A 23,425-nucleotide genomic window follows, 5' to 3' on the forward strand; every position below is an offset into this window, starting at 1 on the left:
GTCGGCGGAGCTGCCGGCGGGGAGCCCTGCCCAGGAGCCACCCCGCCCCCCACCCCTCCCGGGAGCACCCCGCACCGCGGCACCGGGCTCCGCCACTCGGCACGGGAAGTGGTGTCACGGCCGGGCGGAAGCGGGTGCTGTCGCTGCCGGAAGCGGCCACGCGCCCGCTTCCTGTTTTTATGTAGGGCCGGGCCAGGCCGGGCCGGTGTGTGGCGGCGGCGGCGGCGGCGGGAGGGCGGAGGAGGGGCCGGCCGCCATGGCGGTCTCCGAGAGCCAGCTCAAGAAAATGCTCGCCAAGGTAACGGCGCGGCCGGGGGCGCCGAGAGCCCCTTCCCTTCCCGGATGGGCGCCGCGGGCCGCCCCTGTCCTCTGCTCGCCCTCCTCCCGTCCTTCTCTGCCTCTGCGGCGGCAGCCCCGGCCCCAGCGAGGGGGGGAGCGGGGTCCTGCCCGCGGCTTGCCGAGGCGGAGCGGGGCCCGCGGCTCCTCCGGCCCCCCGCTCCCGCCTCCCCCCGCAGGGCGGTCGGGTACAGGCCTCAGGCGGCGGCTTTGCCCGGGGCCGGCAGTCTACGGGGAGCGCCGGGGCGGCTGTGCAAGGGTTGCGTCCGGCCGCCCGGAAACTGCAGATTGAGTTGGTTTGCAAAGGGAGAGCGTGGTGCACCAAAGCCTTTGAAGTATTTCCTTATTTGTAGCCTTACGAAACTTTACTTCTGGGTTACGGTATTGCCGGCAAAAGCTGAATAGAAACCACCTGCCGAACTGCGGCTGCCCTGCCGTCGATCAGAGCTGCGGTGTGAGTTGTTGGGTCGTGTAGCGAGAGTCACATTCACTGCTTAAATTGAGGTGGAAGGCAAATTCAACTTCATTGACTAGGGTACGGGTGGGTTTTTTATCACCCCTGTTTAAGGAAACAAGAAAACCTCTTTCGACTTAAATCATTAATCACTAAATCCTACAGAGCCACATGTAGTAGTGCCGCTCTTCAGGTGAAAATGTGGCTTTGTCCAGCTGCTTGAAATGAAAACCCATAAGGCTGAACATGTATGGGGAACGATGGTTTTGTTTGGTGGGATATTTTAAACTACATTTGATCATGATATTTGCAAAATTTTAGAACGAAGTATGACAGGCGAGGATCTGATCAAAATTGAAGAAACCTTATTAAAGGATCTTTCACCTGCCTGGAATCACAAGTGAATTAATCAGCTTGAAAATGAGTGCTGAATACCAACTTGGTGTCAGCAAATGAGATCATGTATGTATTTGTATACACCTGTCTTCCTTAAATTATTACCATGCCATAGAAGAACCAGAATTGAAGGTAGTCCCATGTCCTCTTTTCCCTGCGCTTGCCCATCTTATACCCCTAGTGCCATCTGGCTTTCTGTAGCTAAGTTCAAAGCTCAGTGTACTTAATAGCTGATGAAAAATGAAGTTACTGTTTCACTGTTTCATATTACTTTAAAAAAATAGTTACATTTTCTGTTTTATAGAGGGAAGCTTAGTGATATTTCCCATGTTGAATAGTTCAGTGTGTGAAATAATAAAAGACTTAAGCCTCAGTTGGTGAACATAAGCAGTTAATTTAACTTCAGATATTTACCTGCTGTCTGATCTTGAAAACGTTCATCTCTCTGTGATCTGCTTTGTGATATGTACAAATGAGGAGGATGCATTTGCCATCTGAGAATGTAGGAGGAGAAAAAAGTTTAGAAATTAAGAATTCAAATTAATCAGTTTTAGTTATCTTTGTAGAAATCACTAGGATCTTATGTTTTCCAAAGAGATTTTGATATTTCTTGGAAATGCTCAGCTACTTACTGTATGAACACAGGAAAAGATTGTCTTCTAATATTCTAGTACTCCTTAGAATGTAAAAGAGAAATAAGCACAGAAGAGTACACTTTGTGATTTAAATAATAAAAAATTTTAGAATGGCCATCCTCATTAGGAAAAGCTGCTTCATATGTCATTTTAATATACAGAACTTCTGTCTTCTGTAGTTATCTGGATCTAAGTACTGAAATTAATAGGTGATGTAGGACTTAATTTTGCTTGTGGCAGTAGCTGGAATCCTACAAGCTTATCTCTACTAAGTAAGTAGAGGTAAGGGACTGCATCCTTTGGGAGGTAGTCCTGAAGGGAAAAGGGGTCTAGGAAGGCTGGACATTCTTCTCAACGGAAATTTTAAAGTTGCAGGAGCAGGCCATCCCCATGTGTCGAAAGAAGAGCTGGCAGGGAAGAAGACCGGCCTGGCTAAACAGAGAGCTTTGGCTGGAACTCAGGAAAAATAGTAGAGTTGATGGCCTTTGGAATAAGGGTCAGGCAACCCAGGAGGACTAAGAGAATGTTATGAGGTTATGTAGGGAGAAAATTAGAGGGGCCAAAGCCCAACTAGAACTTAATCTGGCCACTGCTGTAAGAGACAATAAAAAATGTTTCTATAAATACATTAGCAATAAAAGGAGAGCTAAGGAGAATCACCATCCTTTATTGGGTGGGTGGGTGGGAATCACAGTGAAAGGATGAGGAAAAGGCTGAGGTACTTAAAGCCTTATTTGTCTCAGTCTTTAATAAAGACCAGTTGTTCTCCAGGTACCCAGTCCCCCTCATCTGAAAGACAGGGAGCAGAATGAAACTGCCGTACTCCAACAGGAAATGGTTAGTGACCTCCTACACCACTTAGACACACACAAGTTTATGGGGCCAGGTGGGATCCACCCAAAGGTACTGGGGAAGCTGGTGGAAGTGATCACCAAGCCATTTTCCATCATTTATCAGCAGTGGTGGCTAGCCAGGGAGGTCCCAGTTGACTGGAGGGTGGCAAATGTGACACCCATCTACAAGAAGGGCCTGAACTACAGCCCTGTCAGTTTGACTTCTCCTGCAGAGGAAAGTTATGGAGCAGATAATCTTGAGTGCCATCATGCAGCACATACAGGTGATCAGGCCCAGTCAGCATGGATTTATGAAAGGCAGATCCTGTTGACTAACCTAATCTCCTTCTATGACAAGGTGACCAGCTTAGTGGATGAGGCAAAGGGTATGGATGTTGTCTGCCTAGGCTTTAGTAAAGACCTTGATGCTGTTTCTCACAGCATTCTCCTTGAGAAACTGGCTGCTCATGGCTTGGACAGGTGTACTCTTTGCTAGGTGAAAAACTGGCTGGCTGGCTGAGCCCAGAGAGTTGTGGTGAACAGAGTTAACTCCAGTTGGTGGCCGGTCACAAGTGGTGTTCCCCAGGGCTTAGTGTTAGGGCCAGTTCTGTTTAATATCTTTATCAATGACCTGGATGAGGGGATTGAGTGCACCCTCCGTCAGTTTGCAGACAATACCAAGTTGGGTGGGAGTGCTGATCTGCTCAAGGGTAGGAAGGCTCTGCAGAGGGACCTGGGCAGGCTGGATCAATGGGCCAAGGCCAATTGTAAGAGGTTTAACAAGGCCAAGTGCTGGGTCTTGCACTTGGGTCAAAACAACCCCATGCAATGCTACAGGCTTGGGGAAGAGTGGCTGGAAAGCTGCCCAGTGGAGGAGGACCTGGGGGTGCTGAGCGTGAGCCAGCAGTGTGGCCAAGAAGGCCAACGGCATCCTGGCTTGTTCAGGAATAGTGTGATCAGCAGGAGTAGGGAAGGGATTGTTCCCCTGTACTCAGCACTGGTGAGGCCGCACCTTGAATACTGTGTTCAGTTTTGGGCCCCTGAGTACAAGAAAGACATTGAAGTGCTGGAGCATGTCCAGAGAAGGGCAGCGAAGCTGGTGAAGGGTCTGGAGAGCAAGTCTGATGAGGAGCAGCTGAGGGAGCTGAGGTTGTTTATCCTGGAGAAGAGGGTGCTGAGAGGGAGGCCTTATCGCGCTCTACAACTACCTGAAAGGAGGCCGTAGTGAGGTGGGTGTCATTCTCTTCTCCCAAGTAACTAGCATTAGGACAAGAGGAAACAGCCTGAAGTTGCACCAGGGGAGGTTTAGATTGGACACTAGGAAAAAAGTCTTCACTGAAAGGGTTATCAAGGACTGGAACAGGCTGCCCGGGGAAGTGGCTGAGTGACCATCCCTGGAGGTGTTTAGAAGACTTGTAGATGTGATGCTGAGGGCCATGGCTTAGTGGTGGACTTGGCAGTGCTAGGTTAATGGTTGTACTTATCTTAAAGGTCTTTTCTAACCTAAATGATTCTATGATTTTAAGTAATTATTCATCACTCAGTGTAAAAACAATTTGCAGCAATACTCTTTTACTTAGTTTTAAGAGACACATGAAAGTGATTTTTTAATTTTCAGGTGTTGGACCTAATTTTTAAAAGCACCCCAGATAACCAAATCTAGGTTTTATCAACGCTGTCATCCACCAGACTCGCAGTATGTCTCCTGAGCAGGCAGGCGTTGTTTTATCTATTCCTTGACTAAACTGACTTGAGACTCTTGTGCCAAAAGTGGAGTTAAATCCTGACTCTGAACCCTGCGGTTGTTTGGAACTTCTGTCTTTGGAAGCCAATAATAGTGATTATGCCAATCTTCTTAAGTCTATATCCTGTACCATAAGGTATGTTCCTATAAAAAGACCCCCTCTTACTTAAAGTAGTTGGTGACATGCTCTCATTCGTGTTGTAGTAACACAATTATTTATGTGGGTAGGTACTGGCAGTCTCTGGCTGGCCTAAGCGAAATTGCACAGACCTCTGTCTCCATGTTCTAGCAATGCCTGTTATCTATTTCTCACTTCTGCTAGGTGTTGGGGAAGAAGGAGGGAGGAATGTACTCAAATGCTAGCAAAGTTGTTTCTCCTCTGTCAAGCCCCTCCTGCACACTCCCAGTCCTGGCCCCACCTTCCAGAGGAGGCTTAAATGCTTTGCTGCAGCCCTCCCATCTAAACAGCATCCAGATGGTGCCCTGAGCCTCTGCCTGACTGACCTCTATGCCGGGGTCTCCCTGCATGCGCACGCATCCCTACCGGAGGGGTTGCTTTTCTTTCCCACAGACCAGTGTTTTGCAGACTGACTGTATGGCTGTTTTCCTCTTGGTCATTTCAGGAAGATAAGTCACAGCATCCCCCAAAGCACAGGTGCTTTTTGTAGAGTGAGGTGGCATTATGCGAAGTGACATGGTATGTTCATCTCTGCTCACTAAATAAGAGTTATCATGCCCAGGAGTAGTATCTTTATTGATCTCTGTAGATAATAGGAAGAATAGGAAGTTTGTACGCTTTACAACCCATGAATGAATTTGGAGCTGTGGCACCACACTCTGCTTTTGTATAATGTCTGAATTAATTTGTTCAGGTGTTGTTAACATCTGTGTACTTTGGTTATTGGACATTTCATTGTGTTGGGCCTTTTGCCTTCCTACCATTATTGAATGAAAGGATGCTGTCTGTGTTCCTTAAGATATCTGAAGATTGTAATTTTGGGGGCTTTTAAATTTTATTAAAATGAAAACATTGTCAAGGGACAGTGTTAGCTTTCTTTTTAATGGTAGTTATCGGGAGGAACAGCTACAAGGTTAAAGAGCTGTGCCACGTGATAAACTTGGCGCTCTCTTGCCCAGGAGCATCTCCTTTGTTGTCTGTGGATAATAGTTCTGAGACTGTTAAATTCTGTAGTAGTGTATCTGTATTTTACACATCTGTGCTGTGCTTCCTGCTCCTGGTAAAAGGAAGGGCGTGAAACCAATATTGTTACTGATAATATCGTGCTTTGAAACACCTTTCTAGTTGATAAAATACATGAAGATACTAATCAATGATTGATAAATACTGAGATGCTTTTAAAGTGGTATGAAAGATATCTGTGAGGTTCAGATCCTAGATAGCTGTGTATCAGGAACGTTCAAAATGTCACTATATTTGTTCTGAGATGCATTTTTAAGATCCACATACTCAGATACTGTTGGTTATGGTAGAATGTGAATGAAAATGCAATAACTTTCCCCAAATTGCTTGATATACGGACCCTTATTTAAGACTAAAAGCATCTTAACAACTTGTTAAAGTTTGGTAAGTTATATAGGCAGCATTCAGTTATATATAGGTAAATAAATTCTTATTTCAAAATAAGAGTGGAGAAGAATGTCCATATATGAATGTAAACTCTCATAAATGCAGTCTATTGGGTAAAATAAAACCAAAATAAATTACGTTGAAAATTTAGTCTCTAAAGTAATTCTTTCTCTTTTGTTTTCCAGTATAAGTATAGAGACCTAACTGTACAGGAGACAACCAGTGTTATTTCTCAGTACAAGGACCTCAAACCTGTCATGGATTCATACGGTTAGTCCGTGCATGAGAAAATTTTTGTTACTGAAATTTCAATGGTTTGTATTTGGTAGTTTTTTTATGAGGAAGATCGAGATTAAAATTAGAAAACATAATTTGAGTTTCTCGTATTGATCTTTGACATCATACTTCCTCAGAAACACAGTTATTTTCTAAAATAACCTTTCTGTATTACTGTGTCTATCTAACCTGCCAAGAAGTGTGGCATTTTTCAGAGCTTAACTTTTAGTTAATCGCTTAGTGAAGTCGTATCGCTTGGTGTCCAGAGATTGCTGATATCTTACAAATTCAGCTTTGCTGCTGTATAAATAAATTTTTCGAGTTCTAAATAGAGTTCTATTTTTAGAGTTTCTAAATAGGAAAGAACTTAAATCAATTTAACAAATACTTTGATAAAAGTAGTTGTGTCAGTCCCTAAGAGTATGAAGATAACATAGTCAAGTACGTAGAAGATTGGTATGAGGGATTTTGTAATGTAAATTAATGATGGCAGACACTGTTTGTTTGCTATTTTAAAGGCTCTGAGTAAATTCTAGTGGATTAAATGAAAATGGTATCTAAAGTGAGCTCCAGAGGCTGAGGGTATGGTTTTACAAGATACAGTGAGCCAGTGTAGCTGCTGAAGCCATCCTTATTATCACCTCTTTTTAACTGTCACCTGTGGGGTTCCTCTGTGAGCTAATTTATATTACTAATACATCATCAGAGACTTTATAGACTTGTGCTTTCTACATTCAAAATCTGGACTGAGAAGTATTATGAAGGGACATGGTCAAGTAAAAGATAAATTAGTTTTAACTTGGATACCTGCAAGCCAGCAGCTGTCACAGAAATAAAAATTACCCCGTGACTGGAGAATTAAAAACAATAGTGAAAGGACTGTGGTTTGAGTAGCAAGCTTGCATAACAGTAGTGATCAGAATTCCAGATAGCTTTGAGCTGTAACAAGAAGCTCATTTGTGTTACCTAACTTTTTCTAAGCTGCCTGGGAAAGGCTGAGAACAGAATCACTTACAGATAATTGATATTATTTGGAGCAGTGAAATGAGCAACAAGAAAATGGTTACATTGCTGCTGAGATAATTTTCAGGTTTATATTAATAATGAAATACAAACCCCCCATTTAAGTCCCAACATGTTCTACCTACCTTTGCAGAACATTAGCACCAAAAGAATCATATGGGATAAGCTACATTTAAAGTATGACTGGAAACTTCCAGGGGAGATTGGGAACATAAAAGCTTTATTACCAGAAGTTGATCTATTCAGCCAAGAATAATCTATTGGGTTGAAAGGATGGGAAAATGAAATACAGTAACTCAGTAAATTGAGGTCAGGGTTGTTTTGCACTTCGTGAACTAAGACTAAGATGTGGCAGTGAGTCAAGTACAATGCATTTCTTCCTTTTCAGTATATTACCGTTTGGTTAAATTACCTTTACTGATTATGTAATAAATGCCTGTGGCCCAGTAACTTTCCGTATTCTTGCTGACCTGTTTGTGTGGAGAAAACATAAGGAATTCTTTGTAATCCTAAAATGACAGTTGTTTTTTAAATTAAGTTTGAGTTCAGATTATCTTCGCAGCAATATGTATGATTTGCAGGTTGTATGGTTCCAGTGTGTTTTACTTGGTCTCTGAATGAGGAAACAGTTTTATTTGTAGTGAAGGTAGTTTGACAACAGCTAGTCACTAATTTCTCAGAAATATGTTATTCATAAGTTACCTGAATGTAGGCAATCATTTGCTAGTCCACAAATGTGCAAGAGCAGAACCTTTCAACCTGAGTTTATATAAGTGTAACATCTAAAAACTCATGCTAATAAATAGAAGGGGTATAACCTGAACAGAGATTAAGGTAGCAAATAATGTTTGGTTTAAAAATACTGTTTGTTCCCTTTCAGTTTTTAACGATGGCTCATCTAGGGAGTTGATGAGCCTCAGTGGAACCATTCCTGTGTCTTACAGAGGTATGAATTTATCATCATCATCATCACCACCACCACCACCATTATTTTCCCAAATTACATGAAAAAACTATTTAGATTTGTCCTGGTTCAACCTCTCTACTTCAGTGATTGCTATTTTCTTGAAGTCCTTTACTTCTCTAAAGTATAATGTTTTAAAGAAATTGTTCCCTATTTTGGCTGTGGAATAAAATTGTAATGTTGAGCATTGCTTCTTCAGTCTCGTACAGCTCTGTAATATCTCTTTTCTCTCAGTATTGTACGTTTGTCAGTCTTCTCAAATGAGGGTTGCAAACCATTTATTGCTGCAGATAATGATAATTTAGATTCGGGCCTGGTAATGTTGCATTGAGAGCAAACGAGATAACATATTAGTGGTAAATTAAAATTGTAAAACAAAGTTAGATTGTTCTGAAAAATGTTGAGTCTGTGGGCATATTGTGAGCTCTTTGTTGAATGTTATTAATATATTTTGGCTTCTGACCCTGTGCTGTTGAATTTACTGGGTTTAGGAGGTTTTTTTTACTCTGGATACAAGAGGGCAGTTGGAGAGTTGGAGTAACTTTTAAAATCTTTCAAAATATCTTTTCTAGGTAACACATACAATATCCCAATTTGCTTGTGGCTGCTGGACACCTATCCTTTCAACCCCCCAATTTGTTTTGTTAAACCCACTAGCTCTATGACAATAAAAACTGGGAAGCACGTTGATGCAAATGGAAAGATATACCTTCCTTATCTGCATGAGTGGAAATATGTAAGTATAGGGAACTTGAAGCCCTCAAATTGCACAGTTCTGAATTCCTTTAGATGTATAATTTTTAACAAAACCCATAATCCTCATTATTTGACATCTTAAACCATTTTTTTAAATGAAAACAACCGGTTATTTCTAATGTCTTAAAGTTCAGGATGTTGCATTCTGTCGCCTGGTTAATTGCATTTTTAGTTACAGTTTGTCTGATTAAACAGTGCAGCATAGGCGTCCTTCCCTGGCAGGAACTGATAGGAAGAAGATCTGTGAGATAAGAATATTTACAGAAGGGAAATTATAAATTCTGTCAAACAATTCTGGGCTGAAATTAATCTCTGTGACTAAAATGGACTTTTATGAGCACTTGGAATTCTTTATGTAATCATTGCTGGAGCTTTGAGTATGTGGATGTATTTGTTTTACCAATAAATACAGCATTTAGCAGTGCAGGCCTCTCAGAAGTTTTGGCATAAGCATGGACTTGTAAAGAAGATAAACTGCGCGGACAAGGTCAGAAGAATTGTACAAGATGCATAGTTCTGTGAAAAGTGATTAACAGGAATAATTTTATTAAGCATGGGTGAGAATTCAGCACTTGCATGGTAATAGTGGGAAATGACTGCCCAGATCAAGATGTAGGTCTTGCACAAGCAAGAGGATCATCTAAGATGTAGGTGATACAGCATTCATTCAGTTTGAGAGGTTGGTAAAAGTAAGTACGTGGATTATAGAGCTAAGAAAATTTGGAAGTAGGATATTTAATCTGGTGCTGCATGTCCTTATTTTGGTGAAATGAAATCATGCCTATATTAAATGTAGTTATAAAGTGAGAAGCCTAGTTTAGCTGTATTTAAAGGAGGTTTGTGCCAGTCCTTTGTGGGTTAGAATATTTTTTCTCTTGAGCCATTCTGAACCTGAGCAAACGCTATATGCTGTGTGAAATTGAAATGTCTGAAAACTTAGTGATCTGTACTTTTTATTATGTTGGAGAGTGGATTTAAATTTTAAAAAATTATTATAATCCATCATTGAACAGTCATCTTTAGTAATTTTTTGCCCTGCATTTGATATGGAGCTATGTACTACTCAGTTTATTCTAAGTGTAAGCACTACTGCAGCTGTATTTTGCTCTACTATTTCAAATACCAGCTGTCTGGGTTTGGAATCTGTAAAGAAATCCATCAAGGAAGTTAAATATGGCCATGTACACATACACATATATATATTTTAAAATATTTTTAAAACCCACAAATAAAAGGATGGCTTTTGAGAGCTGATGGATTGGTACCGTTTTGTTATTAGAGTCAGTTAAACTGTCGGTTAAACAACTTGTGATTTTCTTACTCTCACAGCCCCAGTCAGACTTGCTAGAACTGATTCAGGTCATGATTGTTGTGTTTGGTGAGGAACCTCCAGTCTTTTCTCGTCCTACCACTTCATCAAGCTACCCACCATACCAGGCAACAGGACCACCAACTAGTAAGTGGTCATGGCTACAAATTTTCTACAAGTAATCATGGTAATATTCCAAAGCGTTTTGTTGCTATGCATAGTTTGTCAACAAATTATGTATTTTACTCTAGAATGACTTTCTATATTGCTGGCTAATGAATTCGCCTGTGCTGTACCTGACCTTTTTGAGCTATGTTAGAAGAATGGGTGTTTTTTTTCAACTTTTGGAAGGGAGGGAAAAATCAAGTTTGTATTGGAAAAAACAAAACAAAACAAACACACAAAAAAAAATCAACGAAATACCGCCAAGCCGCTCAAAACAACCAGTAACCTGTCAACATTCAGAGATAACCTTAAAAAGAGATTATTCAGATAACTGTCTTTACATCTTAAATTTTTTTATCCTGATAATACAAGTCCATCTGTTAAGTTTCCTGCAACTATTGATTCCATAAGCAAAAGCATACTGCTTGTGTTTCCTATGACCACATTCCTGTTGGGTTTTTAAATTATTTTATTTTTTCAATAATTGCTGGCTGAAAATGAAAAAACCCTGCCATGTGATTTTCCATTCTTTGTTGATTTGGTACTCTAATTTAATCCTCTTTCTTGTCTTGTGAAAATTCTCAAGACTTCTTAAGGTCTTAACTTCTGGAGGCATCTTATTTTAAAGACTGGGGGTAGGTGGGTGGGGGAAAAAGGGGAAGTGAGAAACAGAATAACCTAGAAAATCTTCTAAAATGAGACTGCGTTGGGTGGGGAAAAAAAATAAACCCAGTAGAGTAGACCTACTCCAGCCAAAGACTGGGGCAGGAAGGGAGGGGGAGCAGATTAGCTGCAGGTTGCTTAATGCTACAATAACAGTCCTACATTAATTTAATGGTAGAGCAGCTGTATTTGGGGTTGTATATTTTTGCTGCGTTTTTAAGGCTTTGTCTGTTTTCTATAGAAACACAGCTTTCATCAGATCATAGTGTCACACCTGAAAAGCTGAAGTACTATTCATTACAGTTCCATCAGAAACCATTTTTAAGAGGGTCTTAGGCTCTTAACACATGAGGAAAGGGGTAGCAAATGTAAATGGGACCATTAGAGATAGTTGGCTAAAGGTAGGTAAGTGTTTGGGACTTTTTAGCTTGTCCATCGCTAGCCTACCTGTAAGAGCACTAGATGATTCTACTGTTCTGATTTTCCAAGAACAGTTGGTGTCAGTACAAGTATAGTTTTAGGAGAGACTGTGATCTGTATTGTGCTTTAAGGAAGGTCCATCCATTAAAACACACTCAATTACTCTTGTAGTCACTCAGTGCTAGCACAGCTGAAGTAGTTTTAGTGGAAATGTTTCGGGATTTTCACATTGTTCATAGCTACTTAGTTTTACTAGTGTGGTCAGATTTTCCTTATTTTACAGGCATTTAGGTTTGGGGTTTTTAAAGTTCTAGATAGGCTGTTTAACAAGAAGTGAAGCCCTTTTTAAAAAGCTGAATCATTTGAAAGCATTCAAGGATGAAAATAGCTCAGCTTTTAAAAAAAAAAAATCTATGTGATGGAATATTTCTAAAATTACTAGAAATGTGGAATAAATATATTCAAAACATGCTTTTTATAATAGAGTTGCCAGATTTCCAAGAAGAAACTTAAAATTGCTAGGACTGTTAAAGCCTTAGACATTTGTATGTGCTGATAAAATTTTTTGATGTATAACTTCTAAATGGCAGAAACTACTGTATAAGAACATCATGGGATTGTTAAACAGCTAATCGATTGTTGTGAAGTCTAGCTACTCTGAAGATACTTAAACGATACACTCATTATTTAGTGAGTAAAAAACAATGGCTACATTGGAAAGGTTATTCTCTTTTTCCAGCTATTACGTAATAAAAATGGAGGCAGCTTTTTAGGTGTGTCATCTGTAATAACATGCAATTTTTTGAGTTCCCTAGCTGCAGATACTTTTTCTTATATATCCATATTTTACTTAGTACAACTATGCATTGTGGATTTTTAAATTGATAACCATTTTTATCCATCCAGTGGTTAGCTTAAAGTAATGATTAAGAAGAAAATAAATATACAGTGAAAGGTGTTCTAGCCAGTGGTTCTAGGGAGCGTGTAATTGACTTCAATTACAGTTCTTATACTCTCCCTCCAAACAAAATACCCTTGAAAATATTTAAACCAAAGTTGGTAGTTGAGGTAGAATCTTCAGAAATGCAAAACTTGCCTGTGTTTTGTGAAAATGTGCTTGGATGCAGAAAGGAAATTCTAACAGGTCAATACATAGAGGGAAGGTCCACTGCAGTGTAGTCCTTTGTGTGTTTTGAGGGTAAGCAGCTGCCTTGGTCAATGGACACAGAGAGAGCTCACAACAAACGTCTGCATGTATCCCTCTTGCCAAGCTGCATGAGAGCAGCATGGGAAATGTCTGGGAGTATTGTGAGAAATTATGGTGTTAGAGGATGCAGGGTACGCATTATTGAGGGGTTTTGGCCACAGAATGACTTTACTCCTGTTGTTTCGCTGTGTTACACTGTATCATTGTTTAATAATATTTTGAAAAGCATCTGACTGCAGCATAAGTGTGGTCTTAATATATATTAAACTTCTGAAAAATAAAAATATACAAAATCACTATTTTATTTAGCTTCCTATGTGCCGGGCATTCCAGGTGGAATATCTCCTTATCCAGCAGGAAGCACTCCAAACCCAAGGTAAGAACCCCATTGAACTGTCGTCATTTACCTAATAGACAGTTTCACTGAATAGTATCTAGTCTTAGTTGTATTTTCTTATGATATATTTGTTGTATAATCATCATGTTAGTAGTTTTTTTTTAAAAGTGAGGACTGAAGTCTTGTCCATAGCCAGAAGAAAGTTTGAGAAAGGTTTAGCTCTCTTAGTGTTGCGTTCTTCAAATACAGTATACTTGGGCGGTAGATATATTTCGAAAATCGTTACCTAACTCCCAGATGTTATCGTGCTTCACTAGTATATTGGATTAGTCTTTATAAGGTTGATATGCTTGCATGATATAGAAAGAAATGTAACCCTGCAAGTTGGGTTTTTTATTAGCATTGTTAGTATTTTTTTGGGTAACTAGCAACTCAAAAGATTGAACAAAACAATTGCTGGGTTAATACAAACCTTGACTCCAGCATAAATGTGGATTTAATTCAGAGCACTCTAAGAGAATGTGAAGGGAACAAAATTATTTTAAAAGGTTTTGATTAATATAAAACAAGAATTATTTCTTTATTCCAAACAATATTATATAATATACTTAAAGCTTCTCCAGAAGACTTGCAGTTCTGTCTTAGCAAATAGATGTTGTTTGCTGCCTCCTAGTGTATAGCTACACTTTTTCACATCCTAATTAATTATTTTTATTATTATCTTTATGTCCTGCTTTTGTCTTAGGAGTGTAAGAGGAGTTGCTGTAGTGTATAACATTTTGATTTAAAAAAAAAAGTTAAAACACTCAGCATTAGGAAGGTGGGGGGTTATATTTTAAGAAGTGAAAAATGGGGATTTTTGTAAGTTCTTATGGCAATGTTTTTCCTCCTGAATACGTTTATTTGAAGTGCTCTTAATGTTTGAACAAAAATAAATAACAGAAAACCTATTTTAAAAATAATATTATTTATGAACTAAAGATTTTAAGAACTATTAAATTTACAATTATCTGGAGAGCCACAGAATATGCTTATTTTATATTTTACATGTTTTCTTGGACCATTTTGTTTACTTACAGCCATGGTTAATACTCTGCTGTATGTAGTGCTTGTCAGGCTAGTACTGACTAATTTGAGTCCTTGTTTCAGTTTATAGTAAATGTATTTTAGAAAGGTATTGCAAACTGTCATATGTCATCTTGCAATTGTTTCAGTGAGCAAATGAATACTTTTGCTTTCCTTCAGCACATGGCTGAGAATATCTGGAGGATTTTTATCTTGCAACCATATTTTGCACACCTCTCTAGCTTTCCATAAAGCAGTTCAGCAGTCATCTTATTGAATATTCCCATATTAAAAATTATTAAATTGAAATTGCTGTTTGTGAGTTTGTAGCTAGAATAATTATTTTGGATACTTTTGGGTTTTCATATGGCAAGTTACAAATTGCATGGCAAGATTAAGAGATTGAAGAGAATTTGGAATGATCAAAATGCTTGACCAGGCAATAACTAGGTTGGCTTTCAGTTAAAATTTTATCTTCTTAAATCATACTAGAAATACAAATTGAGAAAGACATTAATGTGAACAGGAAAAGATAAAAAGTATAATTTGGCCTGAAATTTAAACATTTTTTTACGTAAAGAAGCGTTTAACATGGTGACATAAAGATAATATACATGGATGATATTTTACAAATAGTTACATACCATTAATATATCTTTCTTTGTCAAAGCAGCTACCCAAACTATCCTTATCCGGGTGGTGTTCCATTTCCACCAACTACTAGTGTTCAGTACTACCCTTCTCAGCCTCCTGTGACTACTGTTGGTGAGTAGCTTTGAAAGTAGCTTTTGGAGCAGTTATGTGGTAAAAACGTAGACTTTTGTGACCTTGTTCAGAGTATCGGTCATGTGTAGTCTCTTGCATCCATAGGTTCTTCATTTAACATGTGAACGCCCAGTTATTCATACACACTCTTTGCTCCAGAGCTCTGTGTATTTTGAAATTTTCTTTCACGCAAATGGGTACAAAGCAAGCTCACAGTTTGTCAAAGGAAGATAGATGCTTCTACTTCACTCTTAAAATATTTGAGGAGTTGTTCTGTTGTTACAGAATTTGGAAACAACAGTAAGTTGTATGTTGTATTCTTCTTGTTCCTGATCCCATCCTTCATATCCATGTTCTTTCAGCCTTCTGAATTAGAAAAGTCTTTTCTGAAAGTTGTTGATTGTTTCACTGGTCATCTCCACTCGGAGGTGACATGTGTCTACCATGCACACTGCAAGAAAGCTGCTATCCCATTCAGGTAGCTCAGCCAGCGCTCAGTGTTGGGGGGATGTAATTTGGTCCTTGAGAATTGATGGTCTCTACAGGCTCTTGTGTAGGGAGGCAGAAAGAACCTTTCCAGGGAACATGCAGCATCTTTCTCTAACAGATCCAGTTTTGGTTTTATGTAGTAGAGAGTTAATTTAAAATATAGATATGTCCTATATAATTTCTTTCCCTCATTTTCATACCTAGTGAAGATAAGCAGAGATGGAATATCTGCCAGATATCATAGAAGGCACTTCAGGTCCTGAGTAAGATCATCTGATACCGTGTTGTAATGCCAGATTTTGTAGTGGCAATTTAACATTAGACTGATATCTTTGAGGCAGTGAGGTAAAAGTCATTCACCTGTTATACATGGTTTATCTCGTGTGCCAAGTGAAATGCAAACACGTCTCTCTAATCATCCACTGTATTTATAGTACTGTTTGTTTTTTTACAGTACAGTTTTTTTTTTTCTTTCAACTCCAAATGTTGATTTCCTGTACAGATTGTTTGGTTACGGTTTATTGTGATAGTTTATTTAGGAGCATATCAGGTGCTACAACTTCAGAGTTTTGTGGAGGTTGCGGTGGGATGTTTCCTATAGTAAGCTTAGTCTGAATTGAATGAAAGTTCAGAGTAGCTTAAGTTTTTAATAATAGCTGTTTTTTCAAACAGTCCTTCAGGCTTTTTCTTTCTGTTTAATCATCTGCCATTAATTAGCTTTCTGCTGCAGTTACTAGTTTGATGATTCTGTAAGGTCACTTCTGAAACCAGACTCTGCCTGGTAAAGGTTAAAGGTTTCAGTGCTCTGTGGATTTAATGGCTGTGTGCCATAAAATCTTCCCCAAGGTGGGCTAATTATGGAAGTGACAGAAAATGCTAAGGGTTCATGGTCTTTAAGAAGATACATAAAATCTAATTGAGCTGTATTAAACTGATCCTTTGTATGTTCAACAGAGCTCTTTCCTCTCTGTTGGCACTTCTGTGTGAACTTTCATTGTGTTAGGTGTATTGTGATTTTACTACTACTACTTCACTGTCAAAGTGAGCCTTGTATAAAATCTCCCAGAATGAGGGATATCAGGGGGAAAAAAAGTAGAACTGATGGCAGATTCTGACTTTGTATTAGAGAATAATAGTTCAGTATGTAAAGTAAACAGTAACTGAAATAATGCTAATGCTACTCTTGAAGTAAAACTGGACCTTCTTGTTTTGATTTGAAACATGAACGTTTACAGTTGTCTGCCTTAAACAGAAAGTCCTAAACAGCGAATAAACTCTTTGTCCCAGATAGTTTGACTGACTTGGTTTAGGATTTGCTTCTCAGTGTAGAAAGTACTGTTCTTTTCTCCTTTTCATAAGAAGCAGCAATGATGATTCCTGGGTTTGTGTGTATGGTGCTATTTGCCAGCTTCTGTTGCTGATTCTAATAGATAGTTACCAAATATTGGAAATAATCTTCTTGACTGGCAACAGGGTGAAATGCTTAAGCCAGAACTATAAATCAGATCAAGTGTTGGGACATTCCTATTTTCATAAGGCTATCTTTACACCAGTTGATTAATAATTCAATCTCTTTTATTCCAGTAGTAATTAGCTTATTTTAAAAAAATTCTGGTGCAATTTCTATGTAAATTTCTATGTAAATTTCTAAGTAAAGTGCTCACATTATTAATTATCAATATGATGTTTTCTTAATTTTAGAATAATTTGGTAGATTAGTAAGCATGATGTGCATTTTCCCATAGTTCCTCTTTGTCATTTGCATAGCTTTATTTTCCCACATATCTAGTTTGCTGTAGGTTTTGTGGACAGGAATAGAGTGAAAAGCATAGGGAAGAGATTAATTTATACAGTCTTGTTCTGTTAAGCAGCAGAGGTGCAAAATAAATCATCTGGATGTTTTAAGGATTCTGAAGAGTGCGGTCTTGTCAATAGCAGTTTGCATTTGTTAGTATAACAATACCAACAGGCACTCCAAAGAATTTCTTTTTTCCTAATTATGATGAGATCCTAGCAGAAAATTGTTACATTTTCTGTTCAGGTGCTTGTTTCTAAAGGCAGAATTTGAGATTTTTAAACTATGTTCTGGACTGTTGCTGATTATCAGGAAGATATCCAACCTACCCCAGGAATACTATAATGCTAAAATTTCAAAACAGCCCACCCTTTTCCTGAATAACTGCAGTAAAATTATTGTAATCTTATTTCTGTGTAGTACTAGTTTAGTTATTGAGTACTATCAATAACACATTCAAAAATATACTTAGCACTGTTTATCTTAGTGTAATTTACTCTAAAATTACCAATCTTTGAACTGCTGTGTTTAAATGGCAAAATCCATGTATGGTTTGAGTTGCTTGTTTGCTTTTGTCGCTTCTGAGGGCCTGTGATTATTATGAAAGGTGAAGAGGTTGGTTGAATTTCAGCTGACTAGAGACACTTTTCTGGACCCTTGCAAAGGAAAAACAAAAGATATGTTAATAGTTTTTCCTTTAGCTATGTAAGATTCATGGGAGCCTTGATGAATATTTTTTTGACTTTGTAATTTTTTGAGATCTGGAGCGCTGGGAAATATGTATGTAATGCTACAACAACCTCGGAGTTTTGCTGACTGTGTCTCTGGATAAAAAGGTACTCTGGTAAAATGTCTTTTTGCAAATTTTCTTTCTGGTTACAGAACTTAAAATCTCTACGTTTTATCCATAAAAGTTGGAAAGTGTAGGCACGAAACCTGCTATAATTCTTGCTTTATTAGTAGTTGTTACAATCCAATTGAAATTTCACTGATCTAAAAGGTGTGAGGCACAAGCATGGGGAAACTGTGACACTCCAACTTTTCTCACAGAAGAATGGTTGAAGTGGTTTATGATAAACACAGATAGACTTCTGACACCGGTAGCCACTTTATATTCTCTAGAGCAATCTAAATTTCCTGGTCTGCAGATGCACAACTGTGACAGACATAAAGGATTTACCTTTCTATTCAAAAAGCTGTTAGTGAATAGACTCTTGAAATTAGGTAATCTCATTAAAAGGCTGATTTGCAGAAGTGCTTCAGAGGGAGAGGGACTAATGAAATATGTTAGAGAATTTGTTTTCTTCTATTATTTTCTGGTATTGCTGCATTGAAATGTGATTTAATAAACTGAAATTAAAAGTTGTATCTAGCAACCAAAACAATCTAAAAAGGTAGTAACCTCAGTTGTTGTAACTCATTTACATAGCAGCCTCTGTTGCTGTTTAACTGTTAACATTGGTCATTTATCAGATGGTAGTTATATAACACTAAACCAATATTGGTTAGTAGTTTGCTTCACCCTGAATTTCAGGACATGGTGGACCAAGCTAAACTAGCAAATTAGTATACCATCAATCAAATTGTACGTCATCATCTTTGTCTTACACTTACATAAAATAGCTGTGCTTGCTTTTGGTAGAATCAAATTGCATAACTAATTCCACAGAATCTCTGTATGCTTGACTAGTACTTTTTATTCAACTAACATTAAGGAAGTATTTTATCCAGAGAGAATTTTTACAGGTTCTTCATGGGTACCATTACCTAATTTTATAAGCCGTGCTCTTCCCCACCCCGCTCCAATTACAGTACCATCCTGCAGAAGCTTAAAAAGAGAAATGATCATGTGACCATGTCACACTGAACATGTACCTAAAAGACTCTCGTCTGACTTCTGTCTGCCACAACATCTCTACAAACCATATACCAATTGATTGATTAGCATTTCTCGATTTACCTTATAATCTTTTAATTAATGTTGCTTGTTAAAGTAAGATTACCTCAGTAACAAACGTTCTACATTAATGCTGATTGTTTCACTGCCCTCCGATACCTGCCCTAGGATGGCTGAATGAAAATAGTTGTGAAACCAATTGGAAAGACTAGATCATATTGTAGCCTTCTAATTGCTTGATACTGTCCAGTAATTTGTTACTTTAACAGACCCTGCTGTTACGTATTCATAAATACAAAAGGGCAGCAGTTAAGATCTGATTCATTGAAATTATTTTTGTTAGATTAGTGTTCATCCATTTTTATTAATCCTAAAAAAAACCAAAAGCCCAAACCCAACAGTAATTGGCAAGCCTCAAAGTAAGGTACCTATAGGAAAAGTCACTGTCTCGAGCCAGCCATTACATTAATTGTGGTTGAATGCATGTATCCATTAATTCCTATAGAGTTTATCAGAAATTTATTCTTCTTTAAACACTTGGACTAACAACATTTGCAGTCTTCAGGGGAAATGGCCAGCCCAGCCCATTTTTAATTTAAAGGAAGGTTGTGGATATGGGAATAGTAAAGTGAATGAATGGATGTGTATTCTTAAATTTCCTTGTGTACATCTTGATGTGTCTTATCTCACTGTGTTCTCTTCACTGCTTCTGAAAATTATTACAGAAAACAGTTTATTTTACTGTCTCATATTGCTAAGGTACATGCAGCAAGTTAGCTGCTTTTTTTTTTTCAGGCTGGCTTTATACTGAAGCCAGTGCAGAACAGAGTTAATTTTATGCTTGTGAATTTTCTTGTGCAGGACCCAGTAGAGATGGAACTATCAGTGAGGATACCATCCGAGCTTCCCTTATTTCAGCAGTCAGTGATAAACTGAGATGGCGGATGAAAGAAGAAATGGATCGTGCACAAGCAGAACTCAACGCCTTGAAACGGACAGAAGAGGACCTGAAGAAAGGACACCAGAAACTGGAAGAGATGGTGACTCGCCTGGACCAAGAAGTGGTAAGCAGAGATGAAACACTGCTCTGTAATCTGAGTATTCCTAGTAGTGAATAGAAGCATGTAATTAATTCATTATTAAGCATGATAGAAATATTAAAGCTTCCAGTGGATTGCTTTTTAAATATATATTCCCTTTCCATATTGAGGTGCATGTGTTCAGACTGAAGCAAGTCAGAAATAGCAGTGACCATAAGATGCATTATCCTGCATGTATCGTACAAATGCCATTGTTCAGTAGTAGAGGAACAATGTTGTTTTTATTTGTCCTCCCTGTGAAAGATATCAGTAGTGTGAGATTATTTCATAATTGTGTCTCATTTTCTGGATAATAATGTGTAACAGCAGCACTGGAGAACAATTCAGTGTCTTAGTGCAGAGACGCTGATTTTAGTCACAGCCTCCTTGTACAACCTGCAGGCTTCTCCTTTCCCAGACATGAGTCTCTCCTATTCATAATGAAAAACTGCAGGAATTTCTAGGCATAAAGGCCTGACATCTGCTTAGTCCATCTGCTCCCTGTGTTATTGCTTGGTAGTAAGATGTGCCCACTTTAAATAGAGTGTGTAATTCTAGTCTTTCCTAACTTGGAAAGAAAGGACATAATAGAACTGTAGGTGTTCAATGCAAAGGCGAGAAGTATGATCCAGCATAACAGACAGCTTCTAAATAAGACATGACTAAGTAAGCTAGGACTTCAGCCTGGAAAAAAGACAGTGGGGGCAGAGAGAATGGAATGTGATAACGGTCTGTACGGCTTTGAGTGATACAAGGAAAACACAGTGGTGTACAGTCTCTTGCAGCGTGTTAGCTGTGGGATAACAAAAATCTCAGGAGGCAAATTCAAAAGTAGGAAAAGGAGGTACTTCTCATACAGATGCAGTTAAATTATAGTTACCATTAGTGGGTAAAGCTGGCATATTTTGTTTCCTGTCAATACAGTTAAGTGTGTGATCCATGCTCAGCAAACTTATATAGGAACTTACTCCAAAAGACACATTTCCAAATAAAATTATTTTGGCTTTGCTTTTATACCTTTAGCTAGTTTAAATGATTATTTTTCCTTATGTGGCACCTTCAAAATACTTGGACTGTTAGCTGCGCCTTCTCTACAGTTACAAATTGGTAATGGATTAACATTATCTAAAACAGCCTTTGCTTTCTTAAAATGAAGGAATCAAAAAATTATAGATTGGTAGTTATTTCTTTTGTAGAAATCATGGTCGAAATGAGTAGAGAAGTAAAGAATCAACTGGCATGTCTAAAAATCTTTCATCTTGACAGTTGTATTACAAGAAGACATTTAGCTCGAGACCTAAGAAACATTTTAATTGTTTTTAGGCTGAAGTTGACAAGAACATTGAACTTCTCAAGAAGAAGGATGAGGAGCTCAGTTCTGCCTTAGAGAAAATGGAAAATCAGTCAGAAAATAATGACATAGATGAAGTTATTATTCCTACAGCACCCCTTTACAAGCAGATCCTGAACTTATATGCAGAGGAAAACGCAATTGAAGACACCATCTTCTATCTTGGGGAAGCATTGAGGCGTGGAGTGATAGATCTAGATGTCTTTTTAAAGGTAAGTTTCTTGGGATGCTTATAAGATGTGGATTTTAAATGTGTTTAAATACTTTGAACACTTTTCTTCAGATTATTAATGTTAGTGATTTCTTCACTGAAGAGGATCCTGTAAGAACATGAATACTTATACATTGAAACATAGGTTTTAAAAGATGAATTACAGCATTTATGGTGAGTGCAACAGTGTCAGCATAAGCTTTCCATTGGGCTTGCATCCTAATTCTGGAGAAACTAACTTTAAGGGTGATTAGAGCATTCGGACAGCTTTTCACTTGCAGTCTGTGGATGACTCTACTGAGGCAGCCAGTGGAGTGTTAGAATCATAGCAAAAAAAAAAAAAAAAAAAGCCTGCTAGTTTTGCGTCTCTAGCAGAGACCTTAGACAATTTTTTCCCTTTCTTTGCTGTCCTTAATGCACAAAGTTTTCATAATGTCTGATCTAATAATCTTCCTTTATTTTAAACTGATGTGCATGGTGATGGCAGATGAAATAAGGGCCATTGTTATTTTGAAAAGATGAAAATCACTTTTAAATGCAGAATAAAACCACACAAGATGTGTACGTTGGAGCAATTGATGTTGCCATTGGATCTGGAAAGGCCTAGTGCACAGAAGCGGCAGTAGTCTATACTGGGGCCACTGTGTAACAAGAGTTACCAGTCCTTCCTTTTTCTAACAGCTGAGGTTCCCCCCAGGTTACCACTTAAGCTTTGCTTTTAACACCTGGTGTACAATGCACTACGTAGAGACATATTATTTCCTTCTTATGTAGCTTGCTAGTTCTGTTTATCTACTGCTAAAAGAACTGTTCTCTGCCCCATGAGAAGTGCATTAGTCTGACTTCACCTTGGAGTACATATTACTACTTTTCTCTTTTATAAGAATACGTGCAGAGTTAGTAAAATCACATAAAATATACTGTAATTATTGCATTTGGTAGCCATCTATCTACAAGTCATTTTAAGCCAAGAAAATACCATCTAGTAGACTAATGCATTTAGTGTTTCCAAAAAACTTAATATCCTGTGTGGGTCATGGAATGTGTCATGCTTTGAAAATTTGTACTGCAATATAATTAAGGTTATATCAAAACTTTCCCAATAGCCAGCTGTTTTTATTCTTTGTTTCTGCAGCATGTACGTCTTCTGTCTCGCAAGCAGTTCCAGCTGAGGGCGTTAATGCAGAAAGCAAGGAAGACTGCTGGACTCAGTGATCTCTACTAAATTCTCAGACTTTAACTGGGAAGTTACATTTCCTTATGAAGCAGCCATTCTCATGATATTTCTCTTTATCAGTAGGTGCCCAGAAGAAGTTGTTCCATCATTCAAGTGTAAGATATTTTGAATCAATAATATATTTTCTTTTTGGTAAAGACTAGCTTTTATTAATGCACTTTCTATCTCCTGTAATCTTTGTGCTGGTGGAGTTATGCTGAATAAAATTTGTGGCATACTTTCTTCCTCTACAGAACTGTGTATGATGTGCTTTCTTTACAAACAGGCCTGGCTTTTGCAGTGTCAGCTTAACCATATTTTCACTTTACTTTTGAGACTTGGAAGATATTTCAGTGTCCCAAACTGGAAAAAAATCACGTTTCAGTGTAACTAACCTTTGTTATGACCAATGAAAGCTGGAAACTCAAGATTTCAAGGCCTTGCTGTGTCA

The 23,425-nt window shown here is 38.3% G+C and overlaps 1 protein-coding gene across 2 annotated transcripts; it reads left to right on the forward strand.

The window, feature by feature from the left end:
* The first annotated feature begins 128 nt into the window (after window positions 1-128).
* On the forward strand, window positions 129-23,230 carry TSG101 (tumor susceptibility 101). Of its 2 annotated transcripts, none has more exons than XM_075094639.1 (10): window positions 129-298; window positions 6,172-6,256; window positions 8,166-8,231; window positions 8,822-8,985; window positions 10,335-10,461; window positions 13,079-13,145; window positions 14,845-14,936; window positions 19,979-20,181; window positions 21,520-21,759; window positions 22,894-23,230. In XM_075094639.1, the coding sequence occupies exons 1-10, from the start codon at window positions 257-259 to the stop codon at window positions 22,981-22,983; spliced, it is 1,176 nt and encodes a 391-aa protein (XP_074950740.1). In that variant the 5' UTR covers window positions 129-256; the 3' UTR covers window positions 22,984-23,230. The 2 variants fall into 2 exon arrangements, with proteins under 2 accessions (XP_074950740.1, XP_074950741.1); XM_075094640.1 differs by lacking the exon at window positions 129-298 and adding an exon at window positions 1,112-1,252.
* Window positions 23,231-23,425: the final 195 nt, after the last annotated feature.

This window comes from Phalacrocorax aristotelis, chromosome 5 (genome assembly GCF_949628215.1).
Source record: "Phalacrocorax aristotelis chromosome 5, bGulAri2.1, whole genome shotgun sequence".
Taxonomy (NCBI): domain Eukaryota; kingdom Metazoa; phylum Chordata; class Aves; order Suliformes; family Phalacrocoracidae; genus Phalacrocorax; species Phalacrocorax aristotelis.